The sequence below is a fragment of the Palaemon carinicauda genome, chromosome 23 (assembly GCF_036898095.1).
Source record: "Palaemon carinicauda isolate YSFRI2023 chromosome 23, ASM3689809v2, whole genome shotgun sequence".
In the NCBI taxonomy this organism is placed as follows: Eukaryota; Metazoa; Arthropoda; class Malacostraca; order Decapoda; family Palaemonidae; genus Palaemon; species Palaemon carinicauda.
In genome coordinates this window covers 93,616,176-93,633,409 of record NC_090747.1, presented here as the reverse complement: position 1 = coordinate 93,633,409, position 17,234 = coordinate 93,616,176, and the positions used below count along the sequence as shown (strand labels likewise).

At 39.8% G+C, this 17,234-nt stretch overlaps 1 protein-coding gene across 3 annotated transcripts in view; it reads right to left on the bottom strand.

Annotated features, from left to right (window-relative positions):
• Window positions 1-8,360: 8,360 nt before the first annotated feature.
• LOC137617252 (DNA polymerase delta subunit 3-like) overlaps window positions 8,361-17,234 on the bottom strand; it is a 35,833-nt gene continuing 26,959 nt past the window's right edge. Inside the window, exons 7-10 of one of the 3 annotated variants that reach the window (XM_068347223.1) lie at window positions 16,315-16,659; window positions 13,023-13,137; window positions 10,831-11,007; window positions 8,361-9,300 (exon numbers count right to left, since the gene is read on the bottom strand). In XM_068347223.1, the coding sequence (XP_068203324.1) occupies window positions 9,047-9,300; window positions 10,831-11,007; window positions 13,023-13,137; window positions 16,315-16,659 (891 nt within the window). In that variant the 3' untranslated portion in view covers window positions 8,361-9,046. Of the gene's footprint in view, window positions 9,301-10,830; window positions 11,008-13,022; window positions 13,140-16,314; window positions 16,660-17,234 lie in introns of all 3 variants that reach the window. The other 2 variants (XM_068347224.1, XM_068347225.1) reach the window with 2 other exon arrangements.

Sequence of the window (17,234 nt, the reverse complement as noted above, 5' to 3'; positions counted from 1 at the left end):
GGAGAAGTAATGTCGAACGACTTATGGGTTCGTCAGGCCTTGATCAACGAACAGACGTTTCCCTCCGTGGTTTCGGGCGTATCTACCCAAGATCGCCCCACCCACACAAAGACGAGAGAGCCCATTTATTTCTCGTCTGCGGAAGAGGTTTCTCGTAAGAAACCATGGACCAAGGTCTCGCAGCTTATTAAGCGCAAGTCGGTCCCTTCCGCGCAAGTCCAACGGCCCAGTTGTAGCCACTGGGTCAGTTCGGACTCGCTGCAGTCTTCCGACGACTGCTCACCTCCTAAGAGAGGCAAAGCGGTACCGCATCAGGCAGTCACACCGTCTGTTGCCGCACCTGCTCCTGTAGACCCTAAGTGGTCTTTGCTGCAGACCATACAGTCTCAGTTAACGTCATTGATGCGGGACTTTCGTGCGGAGAAGGTTGACACTGCACCAACCTCTAGCCTACAACCAACACGGTTGTGCGTCCTGTGGACGCTGAGGCAACCTTCTGCCGCACTCCAGCTGAGAGAGTCCCGCCACCCATGCGTTCCAGTGTACCCTGCCAGCCGCATGTTGACGTTCAGTAACGCACGGAACCTTCCGCTGACGTTCGCGAGGTACAACAACAGTCTAAGTTGTTTTGTTTTGACGCGGTGCGTCAACCTCCGCATTCTAGAGTTGTTTTGACTGCTCAGTATAGACAGTCAAAGCAGTCTCGAGTGAACACTGTATGTCCTCACGCACCTGTTGTGGTTGACAGTTCACAGACTGTCAAGCAGTTACATGACGTTGCCTTCTGGTCTGCTTCTAATGCACCAGTGCTGTATGTCCTCACGCACCTGTTGTGGTTGACAGTTCAGTTGTTGACAGTTCACAGACTGTCAAGCAGTTACATGACGTTGCCTTCTGGTCTGCTACTAATGCACCAGTGAGAGACTCGCTGAGATAACCTAGCTTTTATCGGACAAGGTTCCTGTAGATGAGAAAGTGCTGTTCTCCCTCCTACTGATATTCCCTTGAGGACTCTGTCATTTGGAGAGGAGCCTTAAGCTGCTTAGCCTCCTATGGACTTTAATTAAATCATGATGATTTTTTAAGGATCTTCGTCCGGATCTTGTAACTGCTGCTCCTCGTTCGCCTAAACGTCAGAACTTACACTAGGCCTAGCTACTTCGAAGCCGTTGTTTTTAAGCTAGTGCTCTCTCGCTCTCCTAGAGAGCGTTACGTTGGCTAGGCGACTGGTTTTGCACCAGGAGGAGTTTTAGGGATACAGCCTTTGATTTCCCTTCTTTTAAACTGGCTTATAGAGCGAGAGTCTGATAGGACACGAGAGAAGTTCTCGGCTTGGGAGTTCATGCCTCTGCCCAGATAGACTTCTCAATTCTGGTAGACTCGCCCTGGCGCCTAGCCAGGAGACGCTCCAAGTTGTTTACAGGTCAACTTCTCAACTTTTGTCGAGCCTTTGAAGTTTTGCTGTACTATTATGTCACACATAACAAGGCTTTCAGGGATGGTAAATGGTTCCGCCTCAGTCGCTAACCCCGTCTGTTGCCACACCTGCTCCCGTAGACCCTAAATGGGCTTTGCTGCAAGACATGCAGTCCAAGCTTGCGTCCTTGATAGAGGACTTAAATGCGGAGAAGAACCTTCTGGCCAACAACCTTCCAACCGGTTGGTTGTGCGCCCTGTTGACGCTGAGGTAACCTACTCGCGTCTGCCAGTTGAGGTGGTTCCTCCTTCTGGCCAACAACCTTCCAACCGGTTGGTTGTGCCCCCTGTTGACGCTGAGGTAACCTACTCACGTCTGCCAGTTGAGGTGGTTCCTCCACCGATGCGACCCAGTGTGGGTTGCCAGTCGCACGTTGACGTTAAGCGACGCTCGGAGGTGGTTGTTGACGTTCAGGACGTTCAACAACCAGCAGAGGTGACTTGTTGTGACGCAGTGCGTCAACCTCAGCAACCCGGTAGGGTGTTGACTGCACAACCCAGACAGTCTAGACAGTTTCGGGTTGACGCTGTACTTCCTCGCGCACCCATGGTTGTTGACAGTTCACAGACTGTGCAGCAGTGCCATGATATTGCGTCCGGCTCCGTCACGCATCCACCAGTGCGACCGGATTCAGCGAGTCAGACGTTGCCCACTCCGTTGCCGTTTCCCCATCAGTTTCGGATGAGGAACCCTCTGATGAGGACGTTGCTGAACAAGACGATCAGCCCCCAGCCCTGCTATCCATCCAGAAGATGCTGAAGAAGGAACGCTGCCCAGTCAGGCTGTGGATGAGTCTGGTAGGGACACTGTCATCCGTGGATCAATTTGTGTCACTAGGAAGACTACACCTCCGTCCTCTGCTATACCATCTAGCTTTTCACTGGAAAAAGGACAAGACGCGAGAAGCGGTCTCGATCCCGGTTTCCGGAAAGATAAAGTCTTGTCTGACTTGGTGAAAGGACTATATCAACCTTAGAGAGGGTCTTCCCCTGACTGTTCAGACTCCCAACCACGTTCTCTTCTCGGACGCATCGGACGTAGGCTGGGGTGCGACATTAGACGGTAGGGAATGCTCGGGATTATGGAACTCGAGTCAAAGGACAATGCATTTCAACTGCAAGGAGCTACTGGCAGTACGTCTGACCTGGAAAAGCTTCAGGTCTCTCCTTCAAGGCAAAGTGGTGGAGGTGAACTCGGACAACACCACGGCTTTGGCGTACATCTCCAAGCAAGGAGGGACCTACTCTCTGACATTGTACGAGATCGCAAGGGACCTCCTCACCTGGTCAAAAGGTCTAGACATATCACTAGTAACGAGGTTCATCCAAGGCAACTTGAATGTCATGGCAGATTGTCTCATTCGGAAGGGACAAATAATTCCAACAGAATGGACCCTCCACAAGGATGTATGCAAGAGACTTTGGGCCACCTGGGGCCAGCCAACCATAGATCTCTTCGCAACCTCGATGACCAAGAGGCTCCCAATATTTTGCTCACCAATCCCGGACCCAGCAGCAGTTCATATAGATGCCTTTCTACTAGATTGGTCACATCTAGATCTATATGCATTCCCTCCATTCAAGATTGTCAACAAGGTACTGCAGAAGTTCGCCTCTCACGAAGGGACAAGGTTGACTCTAGTTGCTTCCCTCTGGCCCGCGAGAGAATGGCTCACCGAGGTACTTCGATGGCTAGTAGACGTTCCCAGAACACTTCCCCTAAGGGTGGACCTTCTACGTCAGCCACGCATAAAGAAGGTACACCAAGACCTCCACGCTCTTCGTCTGACTGCCTTCAGACTATCGAAAGACTCTCGAGAGCTAGAGGCTTTTCGAAGGAGGCAGCCAGAGCGATTGCTAGAGCAAGGAGAACATCCACCCTTAGTCTACCAATCGAAGTGGGAAATCTTCCGAAACTGGTGCAAGTCAGTATCCGTATCCTCGACCAGTACCTCTGTAACTCAAATAGCTGACTTTCTCTTATATCTGAGGAAAGAACGATCTCTTTCAGCTCCCACTATCAAGGGTTACAGAAGCATGTTGGCATCAGTCTTCCGTCACAGAGGCTTAGATCTTTCCAACAATAAAGATCTACAGGACCTCCTTAAGTCTTTTGAGACCACGAAGGAGCGTCGTTTGGTTACACCTGGTTGGAATTTAGACGTGGTACTAAGATTCCTTATGTCAGACAGGTTCGAACCGCTACAATCAGCCTCCCTGAAAGATCTCACCTTAAAGACTCTTTTCCTGATATGCTTAGCCACAGCTAAAAGAGTCAGTGAGATTCATGCCTTCAGCAAGAACATCGGATTCTCATCCGAAACGGCTACATGTTCTACAACTTGGTTTTCTAGCCAAACACGAGCTGCCTTCTCAGCCTTGACCAATATCGTTCGATATTCCAAACTTATCGTATGGTTGGAAATGAACTAGAAAGAGTCTTATGTCCTGTAAGAGCTCTTAAGTTCTATTTAAAAACCTTTACGAGGCCCGTCTGAAGCTTTATGGTGTTCAGTTAAGAATCCATCTTTGCCCATGTCAAAGAATGCTTTATCCTATTTTATCCGACTGTTAATACGAGAAGCTCATTCCCATCTGAATGAGGAAGACCAAGCTTTGCTGAAGGTAAGGACACACGAAGTTAGAGCTGTCGCAACTTCCGTGGCCTTTAAACAAAATAGATCTCTGCAAAGTATAATCGACGCAACCTATTGGAAAAGCAAATCAGTGTTCGCGTCTTTTTATCTTAAGAATGTCCAGTCTCTTTACGAGAACTGCTACACTCTGGGACCATTCGTAGCAACGAGTGCAGTAGTGGGTGAGGGCTCAACCACTACAATTCCCTAATTCCATAACCTTTTTAATCTTTCTCTTGAAATGTTTTATTATTGTTTTTGGGTTGTCCGGAAGGCTAAGAAGCCTTTCGCATCCTACTTGATTTGGCGGGTGGTCAAAGTCATTTCTTGAGAAGCGCCTAGATTAGAGGTTTTGATGAGGTCCTGTTGTATGGGTTGCAACCCTTGATACTTCAGATCCTAGGGGTCGCTCAGCATCCTAAGAGGATCGCGAGGCTCCGTAAGGAAGACGTACTTAAAAAGGCAGAGTAATTGTTCAAGTCGACTTCCTTACCAGGTACTTATTTATTTTATGTTTGTTATTTTGAATAACTGCTAAAATGAAATACAAAATACTTAGCTCATAATAATGTAAACATGTAATGCTGGTCTCTACCCACCCCCCTGGGTGTGAATCAGCTTATATGATCACCGGCTAAGTTTAATATTGGAAAATGTTATTTTTATTAATAAAATAAATTTTTGAATATACTTACCCGGTGATCATATATTAAAGGACCCTCCCTTCCTCCCCAATAGAGACCCAGTGGACCGAGGAGAAAATTGGTTCTTTGTTTACTTGGAGTACTAAGTACCTGCTCGACAGATGGCGCTGTTGATGTACACCCCCACCTGCATAGCGATCGCTGGCGTATTTTGACCGTAGGTTTTTCTGTCGAGCAACAGAGTTGCAGCTTATATGATCACCGGGTAAGTATATTCAAAAATTTATTTTATTAATAAAAATAACATTTTATCATAAAAACTCCATATCTATGTTATATTTAAAAGCAAAATAATAGGGAAGGGTCTGCTCTCTTGAACTCACTCTTGCCTATCTCAGGTTCTTTGTTTAAGGACAAAAAAAATCATTTTTTTGGCTAAATTTTCATTTTCTTAAAGAATAGAATGGTAGGAAAAACGAGGACTAAAGTTGTTTCCAAAATATTCAGTCCATCTCTGGTAGTGACGAATGGACCTCACAGGATAGAGTAGAAAATTTTCTCATAACTTGGACTGATAAGGTAGGGACAGCAATGCATTTAATTGTATATATTTGGCTAATATGCAATTAATCCATCGTCATAATTGGAGCAAAGGACAAATGCACAGACCAACTTCTAGTATGAGAAACTTCGCATGACAATGCATCTGACCAATGTCGAAGAGGTAATGCTAGAATTAGAAATTAAGAACTTAAATTCTAATATTGGCAAGATTTAACCATTAATTGCAGACTGACATCTGCTTTTTATGGCCAAGTAATACCAGAAAATCTACTGGAGTTTGGTTGATTTCAATTCCCTTATCACTGCACCAATCACTCTATGGACTCGCTTCATACTGATATAGGCTGTTGGTTTAAGGTCAGTATGAGAAATGGCTACATCCAAGGATTTAATGGAACATCATAAAATGTGGCTGCTAGAGAGTTGAGAGACTCCTGGGGTTGTCTATTAGCATCATCAGGTTTGCAAACCATTCTTGTCGCCTAAAGTGAGCAACAGTGTTATCTTCTGTGGCTGTGTCTCGAGCATGGTTAGTGTCCACCTGATAATGAGAAAGGGCAGGAATGCATCTAGGTGCCCTCAGAAATGTATCACATGTCTTGGTTTCATGCTGCTACACCTGCTTATATTGAACAGGTGAATCGCATGTGATTCAGGCTCATGGTAAACGTATTCACGAATGGCATACCCCACAGAATGAAACTCGTCTGCTATAATTTATGCCTCCTTAAGACCACTTCTAAGCTGTTTGTCTTTGCCCTCATGAAGGTGCCCTCTTCCACCTGACATAGTCATTCAGACTTGTATCATCCAGATTCAAGAAGACAGCCTTAAACTTAAAGATGTTGATTTCTTTTATTCCATCTGGTACTGACCAAGTGCAGATTACATATTGATCTAGGAGATGCACTCCCTAGCTGTGACCAAATATTTTTTCAAACATTGAAATCATCGAGTAGATAGGAACCATGGGTACTCAAGTGACCTATGTTCTTCCACCACTGAAGATCCTCCAGGATCTCCACGGAGGTTATTACCAGTGCTTGTCCGGAAGTACCATGGCAGACCAAAATAATGCACTTCAGGGTTTTCCCATGTTAGCGTTTCACCATTGACTGACTTCCACAGCCCTAGCGTTGAGCAATATGGCACAGACGTTAAAAATCAACCTACAGATGTAATTACCAGAGCTGTAATGCCAATTCAAACAGCATGGATCTTTGTCCTAATTTTTCATGTATCTTCTCAACTTCATTTTTATACAGGACTGTAAGAAATACAGTGCTTCATGGACTACTATTTTCACTGTAAATGGTGAATATAATCAAGTGTTCAGTTGCATATTTTGTCACATTATTTAGGATTTTCAATACCATCTTGTCCTTATAAATGAAGGAACTATATACATGCATATATTTAAATTTATAAATGAATAATGTAACTGGCAATGATAATTTGGAATAGGACAGTATGAGTAATAAAAAATCCCAATAGGTTTGTAATGTAAAAAAAAAAGGAAAGTTATGTATGAAACCTAAATGATAAAAAAACTAATTTTGTAATATTAGCCACAAGTTTCTTTAAAATGATCCTTTGTAATAATTTCCCATTACTAAACATTTGTTTCCTTTAGATGTTATTACTCTTGGTTAAGCACAAGGGTCAAGATTGGTTTCCATTCTTGGGATAATTCTTTTATGGAATATTGTTTTGTGTGCAAAATGTTACTAAACAAGTTGAGATGGAGTCCATTTTTTAGTACTCTACACAAAATTTATCACAAAAATTGCAAAACATAGTGCTATTCAAATACTATCTAGAATAAGTGAACAAAAATTGTTGGGACTAATGACTAAATTTATCTATTTATCAAGTCGTTTTATGTTAGCAAATCACGGAGTAAATTTGGCATAACTTTCCGGATTTTATTAGTAAACCTCTTCATGTAGATTTTTATGTTTGGTTTCTTAAGTACCCATGCATTTAGTATTATAAATGGCTTTGTTCATTGGGCATCTTGCTTATTGTGAGGTATGTCTAAGGAAACTAAATGAAAAAAATGATAAATTTAAAATACATATTTTTGCTTTCGAAATTTGAAGTGTCACATTAAATGCTGTCTTATATAACCCCAAAGTATATTGATTTCAGATTTTTTTTTACATTACCTCTTTGAGTAGCCAAACAATTTCTTTATAATCATCTTCCATATGTATTCAAATCTAATAACTAGAATTATGCAGGTCAAAAACATGAAATTTACTGCTCTGCACTTAATTCCACCAGGGGTTAGTAATAGGTCTGTAAACTTAATGCACTGTATTTACAAAACTTGATAAGGGACAGAGATCTAGAACTACAGATTGGAGCTGTGGTAAGCAAAAAGATAGAGGGGTAGTTAGTGATGGATATTAACCCTTTTACCCCCAAAGGACGTACTGGTACGTTTCACAAAACTCATCCCTTTACCCCCATGGACATACCGGTACGTCCTTGCAAAAAACTGCTATTTACTTTTTTTTTCATATTTTTTTTTGAGAAACTTCAGGCATTTTCCAAGAGAATGAGACCAACCTGATGTCTCTATGACGAAAATTAAGGCTGTTAGAGCAATTTAAAATAATATACTGCAAAATGTGCTTGAAAAAAAAAAGATAGCCTGGGGGTAAAAGGGTTAAGTTATGCTATATTCTCATTTTATACAATAGCTGCATTACTTGATAATCAAAATCAATCCTTACTACACATACCATGGACATTTTCTAATATGTAATAATTAGAAAAAAAAAGTTTTAACTAAAGCACAGAGTTAACTATCCAGCTAGATGGCACAAACCCCCTAAAAGTTTATTCCATTCAATTTAAGCCTTAAACAGTTAACTATAAGTAATATCAAAGGGCCTTTGCAGAAGCCCTTTAACCCCAGTTATATTTTCTTCCGTACTTTTCTTATGTGGAGGAACGTAGAGAGTAGAGGTCCCCTTTTTGTTTTTGTTTCTTTGTTGAAGTCGGCTACCCCCCAAAATTGGGGGAAGTGCCATGGTATATGTATGTATGTATGTACTTTTCTTATCATCTGTTCCCTTTTTATGTTATCAAAATTGTGTAGAAATTAAATAAAATAGCAAAAATGCACAATATATTTGTCCAGCAAGACATTTTTAAACAATAAATCTCTTCCACTACCCATCATAGAGTAAAAATTAAATTTCAACATTAAAAAATAATTCAAAATTTTAAAAATTAAATTACAACATTTATGGTCCTAATAACGGATGCTTGCATGAAGAATTCTTGCTATAAATTTGACAGTTGAGGAAAATGCAATCGTATGCCTAGGGAATTGGACCAATTACTGAATTCACTTCAAAAGGTTAGTCTATTCTAATCTCTAGCTATGCCGTTTTAACAGGTAAATATAATTTACACTGATTACGAGCAAATTGATTTTCAACTGTTGAGTAATGATCTACAGTAATGGTGAATTTTATTTAGAAAGGCTTACCTCCAAATAAATTGCTGTTAATAAATACTTAATATAAAATCCTGGAAATCTTCTATATCAAATATTTTTTCTATATTTTTTCCTCAAACATTAATCTGTTCTTGAACAACTGAACTACGCTAGACCTTGCCCTGAGCGATAAAAGTGTCACATCTATGTTTAAGAAATAGATTTGATAATTAACTATGACAAAGTTGGCCTGGATATTTAAATTGGGTAACTCATTTTTTAGTAAAGAAACTTGTTATACTTGACTGTTTGGTCTTTGTTAAATCTTTTGAATGCTTCTTCGATGGAGACTTAGCTGAATTCTTCTTAGTAGGAGACTTGACAGATTTCTTCTGAGGAGATTTAGTACTGCTTACTTTCTGTGGCGACTGATCATTCTTCTTTACTGGAATATTTTCTTGATCAGACTTGACAACTTCTGTTTCATCCTCTGAATCAGTAACAAAGACAAACTCCTTCTTTGTAACTAGGGGGATGAAAAAACAAATTAATCATCTTTTACCAAAAGTATATAATAAAAGCATTAGTATAATACTCATAACAAAATACTGTACAATATATTTACTTCAGGTCATTATGACCCTCTTCTCCGTCAATTTAAATTTATGTGCATTTCAAACATTTTGCTAACTAGAAATCCTTAAAATAATTTACAACCACCTTAAAAAAAGAATAATTACGAATTCTTTAAATAATTTGTATTTTTTTCTAGCTATACAAACCTTTATCATTTAATGGGTTAGTTCTGACAAAGCTTGTTAAGACCAGTTGAAGAGTTATCGAGGTTCTGGCAACTGGGTATGGTTGTATCACTGACCCTCTATGAGGGCTGGAACGTTGCACGTGGCTGATATTTCACTCTGCTTCCGGTCGCCGTCATGTACAGACGTCTGTTACTGACGTTAACCATTTTCAGTGCTTTGTGTTTTTGGTTTTTCTTATCCTGGTATGAGTGTAAAGTAAGTAACAATGCGCATGTGCCCTGGTGTAGAAAGTCACCCTTACGGCACCTTTATGAGCTGTATCGATTTGTCAGTTATGCATAAGACAAAGGGTGTTTTATGGATTCCCCTTGTGAAGTGTGCAGGGAGTGGTCACCCTCCCTAAGGGAGAAGTCCAGTAGTCGTAGAAAGTAGAAGGCTGAGTGTGATGTTTCTTCTTCGATACCTTCAACTTCGAAGGAGAATTAGAAACCTAAGCCATCTCTTTCAAGCCCTGAGTTTCCCTTGTCTGATCCTTCATTATCTGAGTTCCCTCAAGACCCGATAATGAAGGATGAGGATCAAGTATCAAGTGTTTATGGATTTTGTGGACGTAGTTACTCCTGTCTTCAATCCTGAGGCCCACATATCTACCTCCGAGATGGATTCTTTAACATCTGCCCTTGTTCCATTCGCCGATAGTAAGAGCGGATGTGCATCATTTGTCACCTGATTTTGCTAAAATTGCTTGTTTACCATCTCCTATAGGTGTGCTCAGCTCACATGAGCAACTTCTTATGTTGGTGATCAAGGAGATTTTTTTAGAATATAAACGAAGTTTCTCCTGCGTGCATGGGTAATAGCCATCATCTTTTTTGGGAATATATTATTCCCCTTCAAAGCCTAGTGTCTTCAGTCCTCCCCGTTATCCCTCGAGGTCCCACAGGCCCATCTTTCCCTGATAGGGAAGTAGTTTTACACAGTGACTAGCATCGTGTCACAACAGACCTACGAATCATTCCTGTGTCTGCTTTTATCACAGAGTGCTTTGTGCAACCACTCTTGCACCTGTTGAATACGCTGCTACTGTCACACAGCCCTCTGCTGTTTGCCCTATGATTTATGGGACAGAGGGGGGGGGCGGGGGACAATAGCCCTACGTAATGGGTATCCATCAACCTATTTTATTCCTACTTTCTATTCATGCTCCCTTAAATATTTGATTTCTACAATTTAACTGGTTTACCTCAAAACATTTATAAAAATACTGTACACCCAAACCTTACTATACTTACCAAAAAATCCTTTTTCGTCTTGGAAAGTCTTAGAGACTAACTTTTTCTTCTTCGGTTTTCCATTTTGGGAATATTCCTGTTTTATGGGCTCTTCTTTAACGGGTGAAGGAACAATTTCTTCGTCAGATTCAATGCGGGATGGGTCAGGTATGGGAGACTCTTCTTCCTCTTCATTTTCTGATTTAAAAAAATGATGAAAAACTTAACATATTTAAAGCATCCTCTGTAACCTGATTCTGTCTGAATCATGATAAAAATCATAAATGAGATATCTCTAACAAAAACTCAAAATACTATTAGGACTACAAGATATATTTTTTATCATATAAAATTAAAAAAATTAAAGGAAAAAGTCTGAATACCGTACTATAAAAATTGTATTAATCTATAGCATCTTAATCTGCCATGAAACTGTATCCAGTCACATTAAAAAGGAAATTAGTTTTAAAATTTGATTAGCATTTCATAATTATTACCAATATTAGCTACCCTGGTGTATTTTTTGTGGTTTTTATCAATATTATAGCGAGTCTTTAATGTAACTTTCTCTAACATCTAGAAGAGGCTACAGGGTGGGATAGCCGGAATAAAGATCCACCTAAGTTTAATGATTCGTACCGAGAAGAAGAATTATGACATATGACAAGGTTTGAACATGGAGTTGAAATTGCGATAAACAACTATCAGAGCTTTGTTGAAAATTTACAAAAGGTAAAAAGATATGGTTGTAGACTGGTTCACTTAGATTTGCGAAGTTGCCATTCCTTTTTAAATTTTATTGATATGTAATAAATTTTCAAGTAAACCTGTCAACTTTTTACATACATACATATACCAAAGGCACTTCCCCCAATTTTGGGGGGTAGCCAACATCAATAAAGAAACAAAACAAAAAGGGGACCTCTACTCTCTAGGTTAGGCTGAAGGAACGTAGAGAGTAGAGGTCCCCTTTTTTTTTTGTTTCTTTGTTGATGTCGGCTACCAAAACAAAAAGGGGACCTCTACTCTCTAGGTTAGGCTGAAGGAACGTAGAGAGTAGAGGTCCCCTTTTTGTTTTGTTTCTTTGTTGATGTCGGCTACCAAAACAAAAAGGGGACCTCTAATCTCTAGGTTAGGCTGAAGGAACGTAGAGAGTAGAGGTCCCCTTTTTGTTTTGTTCCTTTGTTGATGTCGGCTACCCCCCAAAATTGGGGGAAGTGCCTTTGGTATATGTATGTATGTAAAAGTATGTATGTAAAAAGTTGACAGGTTTACTTGAAAATGTATTACATATAAACAAAATTTAAAAAGGAATGGCAACTTCCCAAATCTAAGTGAACCAGTCTATAATCATATCTGAATCTAGTGATTTACTATTTTCAGTGAATAAATGGAAAGTATAAATGAACTAATTCTACAAATAGACAGAACATATCAGCCAGTTACAGCTTTTGAGAGAAATCACGTTTGCATGACATTTGTGTTTTTGTTATTCATCCCGAGTAGTTTCTCACCTAAATGAATTTTAATTTTCAATGAACATTGATATCCTATGAACACTAAAGAGTGAAGGTCCAAATGTGGTTTTCTCACTATTTTTAAAACTAGCTAGTTTTTACTTTTATCACAACCATCATCTCATATTTATGTTTTATTGATGGTATGCCACAAGGAGCTTATCCTAAAAGGCTGAATATGTACTGACTAAAATTGTTAGCAATCAATTTGAATGCTTTTAGTGCTCTCTAATATTGATCAAAAAGTTTATCTTTTAAAAAACCAGTGATAATAAACAGTCTGATCAAATACCTCTGATAACTTTTAGTGCTTTCAGGGGCCAAAGAGAATAATTGGAGGTATAAAGACAAGAGAATGGTGGCTAAGAGGAACCAATACATGTCATAGAACTTATAAAAATAAAAAATGCATCAGATGACATCACTTTAAGGTACTATACTAACAAGATAATTATATACTCCATAGTTTTACAGTAAGAGTTATGAATGTTAAAAGTATACAAAAGAATTTTAACTAGTATATATATTAAGTTTTGAAAAGCTTATTATTAAAACAACATAAACCCTTATATAAAAATAAACTTTCGCTTAATGAAACACTTAAGGCTTCAAATTTAAAAAAAAAAAAAATGATTCTTGTCAACTTCAAGTTAGTCATACACAAAACATATCAATGTAAAAAACATGTTTACTTACCTTCCTCACTACTCGATTCAGAATCACTAAGCTGCATAATCCTTTTGCGTTTTGGAATTGGACTTTCATCATCACTGTGCTTTGACTTGCCTCTCTTTTGGGAACTTTTCTTGGGCTAAAATATTAATAAGTCATATAAGTAAAACTAGAAAGGTAGAAACACAAAGTATTCTTCATATAAACTTATCAATCATAGAGCCCAATTCACAGAAGACAGAACACATAAAAGCACTATGGCTGAGTGTCTGTGCATGTAAACCTGTAAAATGTTACGGGAAAAAAGTACAAAATTAAAAAATTTTCATAGCAAACTCAACAAGTCATATTGGCCTGAATCAAAATTTATGCTGTATGTAAAACTACTGAAGTGCAAAGCTATCCTTAGCATAGGCCTGATGGATCTAATGGAGCACTTTAAACCATGTATTCAATATATTATCTAGGGCTACTGTAATAGTTGAACACCCAGAAAGTAAGGAAGGTCTGTAATTCCATCTATAAGATAGAGCAAGTGCATATATCAACTGATCATTCATTTGCAACATAGCTCATGCTTGTGATCTAAAAGACTATACAGTATCTCTTTTAAAAAATGAAAATACAATCCTAATGCTGCAAGGTTGAAATTAACAAAGGTTAACTGACCACTCCACCTACTGTACCTGCATTCATGAGTGCCACAGCATCCAAATTCCTTTTTAAGGCATGAATTTGAAAGGGACCTAGTCTCATCGACAATAACTCTTCACTTAGCCAGCTTATTTCCTTGAAACAATTAAGAGCACCATACGGATGACTTGCCACAATACATAAGTTAGCATGTTCATAGAAGATGGAATCATTTGCTGGCGAGTTGACAATATAAGTTTTGAATCCTCGCCATGCTACTGAGCTAGCTATGGAACCCACAGCCCCTAGCATCAAAGACGGGGCCGTACACTAGAACCACCCGACTACCTGAATAGCTGGGTTCCCGAGCCATGGAGCTTGGATGTGGCACTGGATCATGGCTCGGGCTTTATGCATTGGCCCCTGGGATGCAAAGCATGGTGCCATACACACCTGTCCCACATGACTACATGTTAGCTGAGGACATGGGGCCAGAGAGGTGGTGTCAAAAGGAATCGTAACTTTCGACTATGGTGACCTGAACTTACTCAACCTCTTCCTCTTAGAAGTGTCAGAAACGGAGTTGGAAATCAAAGAAAAATGTGCATGTATCCTCCTTTTTCCAACTCTCACCTCGGGCTCAGGAAGCGAAGGTGTCAAGTTCAGTGACCAATAACCTCACTCCTCCGAGGGGAGAAACCACAGGAGATGCTCTAACAGGAACACAAGACTGGGGAACACTGTCCCGTGGGAGGGGTAAGCAGGGAGGCTCGTTACACAGCTACAAGGGAGCACAGGCAGCGAGCTAAAGTTATGGGTCCTGGACCCCACCCCCTTTACAGGGGGGTGATCAGGTCAGGGAGAGATCCACAGGGAACACCCAGCCCTTGGGTTGACCTATGCCCAACCTTAGGTGTTACACCTACAAGTCTCGCCGGCAGAAGTGATACAGAATTAACCTAAAAGTCCTTTGACTTGGGCGGAACCACTGCAGACAGCTCTGACATCACCAAGGGAGACACTGATATGAAGAATCCAGGGAAAGAGGTGGGCTAAAAGCTACCTGATCCCAAATAAGTCATAAAGGGCCTACCTGAAAGACCTATGGAGGCCCAAGCATTCCTTAGCTCAAACTTGTCATCAGGAGTACGGACAAACGAAGAGCTTCCAACCTCTGATGGGCGAACACTAGGGGAGTCATACGCACACCAACAGAACCTGAAATGCCTGCCAACAAGGATCCAATGGCTTTTTGCTTCTGACGCATACTTCTTGGGGACCAAGCTAGGGGCATAAGTTCAGGAACAGCGGTAGCAAATGCCATCAATGAGCATAAGTCAAAAATAATGTGATTAGCTAATTTCACTTGGTCCCCACAATTATTCCCGGATTAAAGGGGGTGAAGGATTATCCACTGCCAACCTGTTGATGGTGTACCTGATATTCCATTAATAAAAAATTACTTTCATCATCATGTTCTTGTGGTAATTATAATTACTGTCTCACATAATCACACAATCACTATTTAAGAGAAGATTAATACAGCATCAAACATAAACTCCATCATATCTTAAGATAATTTTCCTTTCATGTAATGATTTTTCTACTTTTCATAACATTTCCTCATCCCTTTCGGCATAGAACTTAAACAGTTGTCTTTCTATTTCCTTAGTTAATACGTAGTAGTTCCGACACCAAACTCTTCAAGTCAAACCCTTCAGGCTTAAAAATTTTTTACTTTTTCTGTTTTAAATTATCCTAAATGCTCCCTTTTTCTTTTTCTTATTAGCTATAAGCATATCTCCAAGCTTTATTGAAATTTTGAATATATTTTTGAACCACCCAGCACACACAAAGGCCACAACCGAAATAAACATGGAGCAAAAGGGTTACTATGGCAACTGCTAACAGCAAAATGATACCATGTAGTCAAAGGGAAAGTAATATGAGGAATTGGTGTACAGTACTTGGTGTAACCTTCCCAGCACTAGAATTTACTGTTCAGATTTTAAAATTTTGAATAAAGTATTTTCAACCTGTGTTTCTTTTTAGCAGAAAAAGAGGGTGATATATTTTAAATTGGAACTGAAAAATAATAAATAAAAAATTATATTACAATCTGCTGTGTAGCATAGTTAATGAGAAATTCAAAAGTGTCAACTGTTGCCAGACACACGACAGAATGAGGAGGGGTAGTTTATCCAAAACTACGACTTACAGGTGGACTTAAGAGAACTGTGACATATTACCCCTTTATTTCTTTTGCCTTAGGGCTTCAACTGTAATTAGGGGCTTCATATAATTGATGGATTTGCTATGAATATATTTCAATATCATAGAATAGCTGTCTATATGAAATCTAAAATAATAAACATTGTCAAATTTTATGAATATTGTATCAATTTTTACCAAATGCATAATTTCAGTGTTATGCAAGTTTCAAGATTCAAATAATTTTTACCTAATGAAATGACAGATTTCCTCAGAGAACTTCACCATAGGTGACAGGAGATGGCACACCTCAACTATTTACCAAGTTAAAATTCCCTCTAATCTCAAGCAAGTAATAAAGTTCATAAATATTTTACCATCAATAAAATAAAGGATTCAAACATAATTGAAACTATTAGAAATAGGTTTTACTGTAATTTAAATTTAAAGTAACGGTCAACTTCATAATTACCTTTGGCTTTGGCTTTGGCTTTGGCTTTGACTTTGACTTTGCTGTAACTTTTGCTTTCTTAGGTGGTGATGAATCTACTTCCATTGACTCAATCTCGGAATCCTTACTGATTGAATCTTGGGATTCAGTTTTAATTGAAGACTTTAATGATTCTGTGGCAACTGGTGATGTAGTATCAGTCTCAGATTTGATAGGCGACTCTGTGTCCGGCGATTCCGTCTTCACAGGAGATGATTTTGAGGAATCGGGAGTTTGTGATTGTTTAGGAGTGGGGCCTTTGTTAAAGAATGCTGATATTCCCCCACTTTTCTTGTTACCAGGAGTGGGACGTTTGCTTGGGGCTGTCTGAAATTCACAAGGTAATAGTAAAATTAGTCATTCTATTTTACTTAGTATCTTATACCAATCTTTCTACAAGAGCTTAAAAATTTTGATAAAATACCAGTACAGTACATAATTTTTTTTCCATACATACATATACCAAAGGCACTTCCCCCAATTTTGGGGGGTAGCCGACATCAACAAGAAACAAAACAAAAAAGGGGACCTCTACTCTCTACGTTCCTCCAGCCTAACCAGGGACTCAGCCGAGTTCAGCTGGTACTGCTAGGGTGCCACAGCCCAACCTCCCACATTTCCACCACAGATGAAGCTTCATACTGCTGAGTCCCCTACTGCTGCTACCTCCGCGGTCATCTAAGGCACCGGAGGAAGCAGCAGGCCCTACCGGAACTGCGTCACAATCGCTCGCCATTCATTCCTATTTCTAGCACGCTCTCTTGCCTCTCTCACATCTATCCTCATATCACCCAGAGCTTTCTTCACACCATCCATCCACCCAAACCTTGGCCTTCCTCTTGTACTTCTCCCATCAACTCTTGCATTCATCACCTTCTTTAGCAGACAGCCATTTTCCATTC